Raw genomic sequence first — 11,585 nt, 5'->3', positions numbered from 1 at the left:
TTTTCGGGCGCCGCGAGGAGGGGGAGGGGGGGAACCGCGTTGTTTGCCGCGCCGCGGGCGGGGGAGGGGGGAACCGCGTTTTCGGGCGCCGCGGGCGGGGGAGGGGGAACCGCGTTTTCGGGCGCCGCGGGCGGGGGAGGGGGGAACCGCGTTTTCAGGCGCCGCGGGAGAGGGGTCCGCGGGGTGAGGGGACCCGCGTTCGCGTTTTCGGGCGCCGCGGGAGAGGGGTCCGCGGGGTGAGGGGACCCTCGTTCGCCTTTTCGCCGCGCCGCGGGGAGGGGCGACCGCGTTTTCGCCGCGCCGCGGAGTCCGCGTGCAACGGCCGCGTCGGTCCGCGTGACGTCACACGGCACGCTCCCGCTCGCGTTATCTCCCCCTCGTAGATGTTCTCTCGCGCCCCCGTCCCCCGTTCGCGCGCGTCTTCACGGTCGCGCGCGATCCCTCTCCCCCGTTCGCGGTCTCTCTCGCTCCCGGCCCCGTTCGCGTTCTCGCTCACGATCGCATATCTTTTCTTCGCCAACGATATTTAATCGTTTAGATCTTAATATTTAATTTTTAATATTACATTTAAGTAAACGATAAACGAAGACAGCTTAATTCTAATGATAGGGAATGAGATGAACGGTAAATGAAAAGGAAAAATAATTAAAAATTTTTTTTTAACCATATTATATGCATTTATTTATCATGTAGCGCATTATACACAATAGTATCGGCAGCATACGCCAACAGTTCGCAATCTATTAGCGAATTTTTATCATAAACTTCACGTAAGCTTCTAACTGCATTACATTTATCGGTAATACAATTTTGACGTAAAATTGTTACAAATTGTTTAAATTTTTCACTTACGCCGTGAACATTTTGACATAGTTGAAAATATACATTTTCGACGCAATGTTCTAGTTCGAACAGGAAGAGTACGGTTGACGGTTTCATGTACAGGCTGGTGTCGCACGATGTCAACTTTACAATATCTGCGTCACGTATTTTAACGAGTTCCAGATCTCGAAACGCTAGCGATGATGGCGCCGATGACTGCACGAGTCGCTGAATATCTGCACGTTTTTCGATGAATGTCACCCACGTTGCATGAGGCAGAATTATCCGATTGCCTCGGTTATCACCAATATGTATATCCACAGAGGACATAGGTCCCGCGTTGATTCCGACATCCAAAAATTTATACGCTGTCGATGTCAAGGCAAATCTCCTTCCCAAAATACGAGGCGTGTAGCGGGATTTATCAAAACTGAAAAAATACAATTATGTTTATAAAAGTTTTTTTTGCACAAGCATATACGAAAATTAGCGGTACTTACTCATTGTGCTGTTTCTCGCACGTTTCATCCTGAATCGGAACATAGTAGTTCATTATACCCTCATACATATCAAAGTGGTATCTGTAGAATCCTCGGAGCGAATGGGGATACAAATATTAGCGGACCCCATTTTATTTTGCACTCCCCACCACACTGTAAACAGAGCGCGTTTCCAATAGGCAGATGTGACAAGTTTGATCTGAAGATAATCCCATGTGTTGATCCTTCATTATAAACATCACGAACACTACCTTGAATCGTACAGCAACATGTTTTAAGGTAGCTTTGTGCAAACATACAATTGTTTGCAGTTTTACTGATATGCAATACAGAATGTTTAGGACACCGCTTGTTAGTGCAAGTGAGCACGTTTCAAAATCCAACTTCTCTGCCACGCAGCAAACGCACTATCGACGAGCAATAACGTCCATCCGTTCCCATACTCTCTTTTTACAGATATATCAATCAACTCTCAACTGCACGAGTAAATCTCGACTGCGCGCTAGAATCCTCGCAGACCATTTATACGTACAAAAATGCGAATCTTGCAAATAGCGCCAATGTATGGCTGCTGCATGGTGACCACCACCACATATATGTTAAATGTGATATCTTTGTCAAGAACATTCGTGATGAGATCACCTCATCGGGCAATAGCATCAAATATGATTTATTTTCAAAAGCATACGTGTCTCGCAATGATTTCATCGAACACGTGCAAAACTGCAAATTTTGCAATTTCGCATAAGTCAATTGCGCGATATTGTTTTCAAGAACATGTCGCGACGTGTCTCGCGATGATTTTATCGAACACGTGCAAAACTGCAAATTCTGCAATTTTACATAAGTCAATGGGGCGTTATTGTTTTCAAGAACATACATGTCTCGCGATGATTTCATCGGACACGTGCAAAACTGCAAATTTTGCAAATAGCGCCGATGTACGGCTGCTGCATTGATACAGATCAAATCACCGAAAGTCAATGGCGCGATATCGTTTTCATGAACATACGTGTCTCGCAATGATTTCATCGCACACGTGCAAAACTGCAAATCGTAGATTTTTCGGAAGGCGTAAATGTACGGATGCTGAGATAAAATTAGATATGATAAAAAAACAAACGATGCATCATTAGTAGAATATAAATTGATGAATCTGGGTGATACGCTTAGTAGTCGAGGACCGGAAGTCGCGAGTACAACAAATTGTGTCAGAAAGAGGAACATGGAGCAAGAGTTGTTAGACCAATCCACCCTTTTAAATTCGAGGGAAGACTTTGCCGCGTGGGAGCAACGATGCGACGAGTTTATCGAATCGTTGGAAGAACAAAGCCGAATTAAACGGCCACGATTAGCGATCGGTCTCAAACAGTCCGTTGGTCGCCTGTATCGCACGACTCGAAGGTCTGAAAGACTCGGTACGTCAACGTTTCGTGCATGTGGGTGCCGGATACAGTGCGAGTGAGACAGGACTCAGATGGCGCGAGATAGATACGGCCTTTGAAAGTCGTATACTGACCGGTGTGGTAATAAATTCCAAACACATCGACCCTCATCAATTTCTCAAAGATGCGAGAGACATTGTACTCATTCATGTGCGGAACGTCATGCAGCGACATGACAATGTAAAGATAAACACAATGTTTAATGGTGAATTTGTTGCGGGTGACAAACGCGCGAATAAAAGTATCGCTACGAGAAACAATGAACTTTTTCGTGAGTCTGATCTGTGTGAGTGGTACAAGCGACACGTCATCGAGCCTACCCTAGCATTGCTGGAGGAATTCCAGGAACGTGATAGCGGATGGGCTTTGTCGCGTATACTTAATTTGACTGTTAACGTAAACAAATATAATCCATTGCACGCGGGGTGTTTGTGGGAATACCGCGAGAAATTAAATTGAAGAGAGCGGTGATAAACGTGCGATCAATGGACAATGCATGTTTCGCATGGTCAGTGACGGCTGCTCTGCATCCAGCCCAAAGACATGCAGATCTGCAATCGTCGTATCCTCATTACACGTCGGTGCTAAATCTTACAAACATTAAATTTCCAATGACGTTGGATCAAATTAAACGGTTTGAAGATCACAACGACATCTCCATCAACGTGTACGGTATCGAGAAAAAAACAAGGAACTTGCGATCTTGCCAATACGGGTTACTGGTCGAAAGATGGGCAGGCATGTAAATCTGCTGTACGTGCAGGACGACAACGTGGGACATTTGCATGGATCAAGAACCTGTCCCGCCTCGTGAGCTCGCAATTGAGTAAAAAAGAGCACAGGAAATACTTTTGCGATCGGTGAGTATACATCCTAATAAATAATAATTTTTACATAGAAAATATATTTAAAAAAAATTCTTTATTTACAGATGCTTGCACTACTTCGGCTCCAGCGAGAAATTGGAAGCCCACACCGTCGACTGTCAGGAGATGAACGACTGCGCGATCAAGTTACCGAGCGATAACGACAAGTGGTTGGCTTTCAAGAATCACGGCAGGAAGGAACGAGTTCCGTTTATCGTATACGCCGACCTTGAATGTACCCTGGAGAAGATGGAAGCGGATCCGGAAACGTCCAGGTACACATATCAACATCATCGCGTGTTTAGCATAGGGTACTACGTGCGCTGCTCGTACGACGACTCGCTATCAATGTATCGGTTTCGTCGCGATAAGGATTGCGTCGCGTGGTTCGCCGAGGAGCTAAAACGTTTAGCTCACGACGTAAAGACAATCTTGTCCACTAATATACCCATGGCGAATTTCACGCGAGACGAGTGGGAAAAGTTTAACAGCGCAACGCATTGTCACGTGTGCGAAAAACCGTTCGAGCCAGACGACGTGCGAGTACGCGATCATTGTCATCTGACCGGTCAGTACAGAGGTCCCGCGCACTCAAACTGTAATCTGAACTACAAAGATTCGCATTGCATTCCCATAGTTTTTCATAATTTATCTGGCTACGACGCACATTTTATTATAACGGAAATAGCAACAGCGTACGAAGGACATGTAGACTTGCTCCCAATCACAAAAGAGAAATACATTTCATTTACAAAAAACGTTAAAAGCACCGAAGATAAAGATAAGAAAACTTGCGTCAAATTGCGATTTATCGATTCGTACAAGTTTCTCACCGCTAGTCTCGACAAATTGGCATCTTATCTAAGCAAGGATAAACTGCGAATATTGCAACGCGAATTTTGTAAAATATCCGCAGAAAATTTTGATTTGCTGACACGAAAAGGCGTATTTCCGTATGAGTACATTGACTGCGTCGAAAAGTTGGAGGACTCGTGTTTACCACCGCGCGACTCGTTTTATAGTTCATTGACAGGTGACACCGTATCCGAGAGCGATTACGCGCACGCCGTCAACGTCTGGCAGCGGTTCTCCATTCGAACGCTCGGTGACTACAGCGATTTATATCTCAAAACCGATGTCTTGCTGTTGGCCGATATCTTTGAAAATTTTCGCGATAGCTGCGTCGCGAGTTATGGACTCGATCCGGCATATTATTATACTCTACCAGGTTTTACGTGGGACGCTATGTTGAAGCATACGCGTATCAATTTCGAATTGCTCACCGACATTGACATGGTCATGTTTATCGAACGCGGTATACGCGGCGGTTTGAGTCAATGTTCAAACAGATACGCGCTGGCCAACAACAAGTACATGCAGTCGTACGATCCATCGAAACCGTCGTCATATCTGATGTATTTTGACGTAAACAACTTATACGGCTGGGCAATGTGTCAACCATTGCCTTACGCAGATTTTCAATGGGTCGACGACGTAACCGATTTTAATGTTATGGATGTTGCGGTGGATTCCACGATAGGCTACATTCTCGAAGTCGACTTGGAATATCCGCAACATCTTCACGACGCGCACACTGACCTACCATTCTGTCCGACGCGTGATAAACCACCCGGTAAGCGGCAGGACAAGCTCCTCGCAACATTATACGATAAGAAACGTTATGTAATACATTATCGCAACCTGCAGCAGTGTACTCGTCACGGTCTCCGTATATCAAAGATTCACCGCATATTGAAATTCGCGCAATCTCCATGGCTTCGCGATTATATAGAACTTAATACGAAATTTAGAACATTGGCCAAGAATGATTTCGAGAAAAATTTATACAAATTGATGAACAATGCTGTGTTTGGCAAAACCATGGAGAATGTGCGCAATCACGTTGACGTGCGACTCGTGACTCATTGGGAGGGTAGATACGGCGCGGAGGCATTGATCGCGAAACCAAATTTTCATAGCCGAAGCGTCTTTTCGGAGAATTTAGTAGCAATAGAAATGCGAAAACTCGAGGTGAAGTTCGACAAACCAATCTACGTGGGTATGTGCATCCTCGATATATCCAAGACATGTTTGTACGAATTTCATCCACGAGTACATGTTACCATTGTATCGCGACAAGTGTAAAGTCACGTACACCGATACGGACAGTCTCATTTATCACATCGAGTGCGACGATGTGTATGACACCATGAAGCGCCACATTATTAGATTTGACACTAGCGATTACGCGTCGATAATGCAGTACGGTATCCCACTCGCCAATAAAAAGTACCGGGCTTAATGAAAGACGAAAATAACGGTGCGATAATGACCGAATTCGTCGGGCTTAGAGCAAAGATGTACGCCTTGCGAGTCGACGGTAATGAAAGATACGAAAAAGGCTAAAGGTGTTAAGAGTAACGTCGTAGCCAGGTCGATAACAGTTCGACGATTACACGCGATGTCTGCACGACGAAATTGAAATGACGCGACAGCAAGCCTGCATAAGATCCAAACAGCACGAGGTATACACCGTGTCCGAAACGAAAATAGCTCTAAGTCCGTACGATGATAAGCGATACATTATACCCGGTTCTACCGAGACGCTGCCATGGGGGCATTATAAAATACCCTTGTAAAATACAATTGTAAATACATTTAGATATGTATGAAATAAATGACTCATTTGTATGTATAATATGTTTTTATATTGTAATAAATTTTTACAATACATTATTCTTGTGTATCCATGAATTGTGTGAATTATCAAATCCTAACCACTTTACATAAACCTCATCCCCCCTTTTGCGCAAAACTTTTTCAACGAGATACACGTCGGGATTGGCAACGCAATGTAACTCGTATTCGTAGAAGCCGCCGGCGACGGGTTTTCCGCAGGAATCTTCCAATAGATACGTCACGGGATTAGTTTTCTGCACTTTGACGATTCTAAACACCTCCGTGGTCCAATTTGGCGTGTATCCTTTCTCGAAGATTGTCTTGAATTTACTCACGCGTACCGAGTCGCCCACTCTGAATCGCGCGGGACCAGCGATCTTTACGTGGCTGTACACCGTTGTTAGGAGCTTGTCGGTGATCGCGGGGGTAACATCGATGGGTCGCATGCCGATAGTTCGATGCTTTCGCGCGTTGTAATCCGATACGAGACCCGACAGCGAATCGATCCATTTGTAATTTCCGTTGAGCGTAAACATTTTCCACATATCGTTCTTGAGCGTGCGATTGAATCGTTCGACGACCGATGCCTTCATTACGGAATAGGTCGAATAGTGATTGATATTATGTTTCTTCAAGAGTTTCTGCACGTTTGCGTTGTAAAATTCTTTGCCCTTGTCAGTCTGCAGATTTTTCGGACATCTTCCGCCGTCTCGAATTATTTTCGCTATCGCCGTAGTAACCTCGGTTCCGCTCTTGGCCTTGAGCGGTACGGCCCATGCGTGCTTGCTCAGCACGTCGATAACGGTGAGTATGTAGTAGTAGCCTCTGTTGAATCGCGTGTATGGACGCATCTCGACCACATCCGCCTGCCACAGGTCATCGTATCCGCGCACTATGACGCGTCTTCGCGAAAAATTTCTTCTCGCAGGAGCGTGTAGTTCTTCCACCAGCCTCCGTTTCTCAGTTGATTGCTTCTTACTAGCCATGACGCTGACGCGCAACTGACGCAGAGATCAGATGTACGTTCTTATCTATTCGCGATGATTCGCAATTACATCTTGAATCATCTTTTGAAGTTCGTTTAGGGTAATTTGCGCGTTATTCTGGAATGTGGCCATCTTTCTCTCAATTTCATCCTGCTGATCCTTCAAAATTTGCACGCTCTGCTGCACGTAACGTTTATTGGCTGCATCGCCATCATCTACAGGCGGCGCTATCCGTCGAATCTTGCGCGATTTCGCGTCAAAGTCGGTGGCGACCATGCAAAGAGCGTTATCGCGCACGTAATTTCTGATTAATCCGCTCCATTGATAGTACGGTTCCGCACCGCCTCTTCCGAGCGATATACCAAACTTGTTGATCGGCATTTCGATGTTGATTGAACGACTCGCCGACGCGCGGTTTAATTTATAATAAGTCCAGCCTCGCGAAGTTCCTCGATAATCGACAGGATCTCGTTATCGTGACCGGTGTGACCCGCTAGGCGCGAAGCTTCGAGCAATCGGAGACGATCTACAAGCTCGTTGGGATCGTCCCAATGAACATAGTCGATCTTGTTGTCGTTTAATGTCATGGCACGCGGTATACCTTTTCCAGCTTTTTTACCCGAAATCGACGATGCAATTATATGGTCGATCTTGTTGCCGTTTAATGTCGTGGCACGCGGTATACCTTTTCCAGCTTTTTTACCCGAAATCAACGGTGCGATTATTTGTGTGTACTTGTATCCCCTGTTGCCATTTATTCGAGCGTGAGCATCATAATTGCGCTTATGAGCACTCGTCGTCAACAGAATGCTCTTGTATGTTTGCATATCGTCCACCGTGTAGATATCGTCATTGGGAAATTTCTTAAAGATCAACTCGTAAAGACCGCGTGTGCCAGCGTATCGTATGCCGTCGATAATTATGTTGTCCGCGTTGTTCACGTCAAAACGTTTATTACCGAGCATCATTCCATCGTTGCTGAAATAAACGCCGTATACGGTGTCTATACCGCTTTCTTGATCGCCGCTCAGAACTGCCCCGACGTACTTTTGGCCCAATAGACCAAAGTGATCTCGCAACGTTTCTCGACCCTCAGATGTTTGCAACTGCTGTCGAACGGACGTCACGAGTGAGTCATCCGTGGTTTCGAAAACATCTTCGTTTGCGAGTGATTCGAGTATTGTGGGTTGCACGGAAGGCGCAGAGGTTATCGGTGGTTCATTCAATGGACCTGTCGATCGTTTCGATTTATGCGGTTGTAAAATTTTGGTTATTTCGCTCAAATTAGATGGCACATTTATCGATCGTTTCAACGTAACCGGAGTTGAAGCCATTACAGAGTCGTTAAACGAGGCGTTTGGTCGTTTTCGTTTGAACTTTGGCTCTTCGTCTTCCCACACCGTTTCATTCTCAATCTTTGACACGTCAGATTCTTTGCCAACGGTGTTTTCGGCAATCTGCCTTAGAGGCTCGATGATGGGCTTAAAATGTCTCTCCAACGCGATATCTTCCTCCATTTTGCCAGTTTTCAAGGCGTGATACTTTTTGCGAATCGAATCGCTTGTTTTCGCAATTTGATTTGCTATTCTCTCGCGCTCTCTAATCTCCTCGCCGCTGTCCATGTTGCGATAACGTTGTTCAATCGGCGCGTCGACAACAACTAACCGCGTTTCGGTATCGCAAAGTCGTTAAATCCTTTTCTGTATCGACCATTCGAAATCGCGCTGTCCTTGTCTATCACCACGAATCCATACTTTTGTCGCCAACATGTATCACACAATTTGCTGAAATCATCGTATGACATATCTGTGTTTACGTGATCGTTGAATATGTGTTTCAGATTGGTACCATCCTGTTTAAACAGAATCAATAAATTCGCGTTGTCGCGTATAAGATGCTTCGGTATCTTTGCATACGTCTGACAAAGATAGAAGGAGTCAACGTCGGCGTGCCGGCCCATTGCAAAGTATTCTCTTATCGTATCCTGCTTGTCGCATGCCACGTCATCAAAGATAAAAATAGAATTCGGGAGCGCCTCGCTCGGTGGAATGACGTCACTGTTATTCGAGAACGTAAAGTAGCCAATTTCTTCTATCGGTGTTAGTATATTCTCCAAATATCGGTATTTTGACTGTTGCAGCGATTTCGAGTACACATACACGTTCTCGAAACGTACACCGTGCGGACTTTCCAGCAAGCTTATCAAGACGTTTGTCTTGCCGCAATTCGACGGACCGCAGATGATACCACGTATAGAAATCGGTAGCATGTCTCCATGTTTGCGTACCTCTTTCGTTAACTGTATCCTATCGTCAAAGTTTGTCACTTTGATCGTCCGCGATTGTCGTACAAACCGCATTTTACCTCCCCTCCACAACGAATGAAAAACAGTATCGAGAAAGCTGGCCTATTTATAGAGGCGCGTAGAGCTGAGATGCTCAGTCTTTAAAATGTTTTTGCTCGAGTCGGATAACAGCGATATTTACGATTTAACCGCCGAGCAGTTAAAGTATATACCAAAGGTCATTCTACTACGGCAGTTTTATAATCATATAGATTATTTGTGGGATAAGCTTCCCGAACATATCAAGGCAGATTCGGAGGTTCAGCAATACCGTCGCTGTTTAATACATTATAATTTGTCGTGTCAGCAAACGCACATCGACGGTCCGCCGCCGTTGATAAAAAACTGTGGCGAATGCCGCCGAAGATAGGTCGAGGTCTGTTGAATCGCGCGATAAACGCGCTTCCGATCGAATTACACATTCCCGGCTATCAATTTTGCGGTCCGGGAACTCATTTAGAAACACGATTGGCAAGAGGTGATCAGGGTATTAATTCATTGGACGCAGCGTGTCGCGAGCACGACATAGCCTACTCGCGTAGCAGCGATCTCGCAGAACGACACGTGGCAGACAATATACTTGCCGCGAAAGCGCGAAAACGTGTCACCGCGAACGATTCGACTCTCGGAGAGAGAGCTGCAGCTACAGCCGTCTGGGCGGCCATGAAGGCTAAAACGAAACTCGGTATGGGTTTGAAAACGAAGAAAAAGAAGAAGAACAAGCGAATACTTCCGATAGCGAAACGCGGTGGTATTCTACCGATCCTGCCGTTATTAGGGGTTCTCGGTTCGTTGGTCGGCGGAGCGGCGGGAGTCGCAAAGGCCGTGAACGATAACAAAGCCGCGCGACGTCAGCTGGAAGAGATGCAACGTCACAATCGCGCCATGGAAGGTCACGGACTTTATCTCGCTCCGTACAAACGCGGACGGGGAGTCTCGAGAAAAAAAAAACGTCGAAGAGACGCTAAAAATCCCCAAGGGTGTAACTACCAACGTACAACTGCAACAATTGGCAAAGCGTATGCGCATTCCATATTTTCGAGGTATTTTCATGCGCGACTCGTTACCGATCGGCGGTGTACGTCGAAACGAAAGCGGTATCGTGAATTTGGATAATACTGAGGGACCGGGTACTCACTGGGTGGCGTACGCGAAGAGGGGAGATCGTGCCATATATTTCGACAGTTTTGGCAATCTTCGACCACCGAGAGAATTGGCGCAGTATCTAAAGAACAATGTAATAGAGTACAATCGCACGCCATATCAGCGATACGATCAGAGCAATTGTGGACAACTGTGTCTGCGTTTTCTACAGTCGGCTGACAATCAATTTAAAGATCGGCGTTACGCTGTTTAATCTCAGTATTCATTCAAACATGTCACTGACATTTACGCTCACCGGCAAGAGCAGCATCCTCGCGGTAAGCTACTTTCCCGCCGTGGATTTGAGCGATGGCGGTTACGAGCTCGGTCTGACAGATTTTGAAACCTATCACACGATACCGAATGTAAATTCGTCGAACAATAAATTCTACTATGACGACGACAAGGAGATTACCATTCCCGAAGGATCGTACGAACTGCGTGATATAGACATGTATCTGAAACGCGCTCTTTTATGGGATCAATCCAATAATGTCTCGATAAACGAAGATAAATCGCACCCATTGATTATTATTCGGGCTAATAACAATACGATGAAGAGCGAGATCAAGTGCGCTTATCGGATAAATTTCGCCAAACCGAACAACATTGGATCGCTGCTGGGATTTTCAGCGAATCGCGTGCTGGAGTCGCGACAATGGCACGAATCGGATGTTCCGATAAATATCATCAACGTAAACATCATTCGCATAGAGTGTAACGTGACCGCGGGTGCGTACAGCAACGACAAGTACGTGCACACGATACACGAGTTTTCACCGAGTGTGCCTCCAGGATAT

At 45.8% G+C, this 11,585-nt stretch overlaps 1 protein-coding gene across 1 annotated transcript; it reads right to left on the bottom strand.

The window, feature by feature from the left end:
- Positions 1-556: 556 nt before the first annotated feature.
- LOC139774726 (uncharacterized) lies at positions 557-1,593 on the bottom strand. Its single transcript, XM_071710153.1, has 2 exons — positions 1,574-1,593; positions 557-1,252 (listed from the first exon to the last, which is right to left on the bottom strand). The coding sequence occupies exons 1-2, from the start codon at positions 1,591-1,593 to the stop codon at positions 679-681; spliced, it is 594 nt and encodes a 197-aa protein (XP_071566254.1). The 3' UTR covers positions 557-678.
- Positions 1,594-11,585: the final 9,992 nt, after the last annotated feature.

This window comes from Temnothorax nylanderi, unplaced genomic scaffold, assembly GCF_030848795.1.
Source record: "Temnothorax nylanderi isolate EJ_2023f unplaced genomic scaffold, tnyl_v1.0 TNYL_tig0085_pilon, whole genome shotgun sequence".
Lineage (NCBI taxonomy): Eukaryota > Metazoa > Arthropoda > Insecta > Hymenoptera > Formicidae > Temnothorax > Temnothorax nylanderi.
This window is presented reverse-complemented; position numbering and strand designations above follow the sequence as displayed.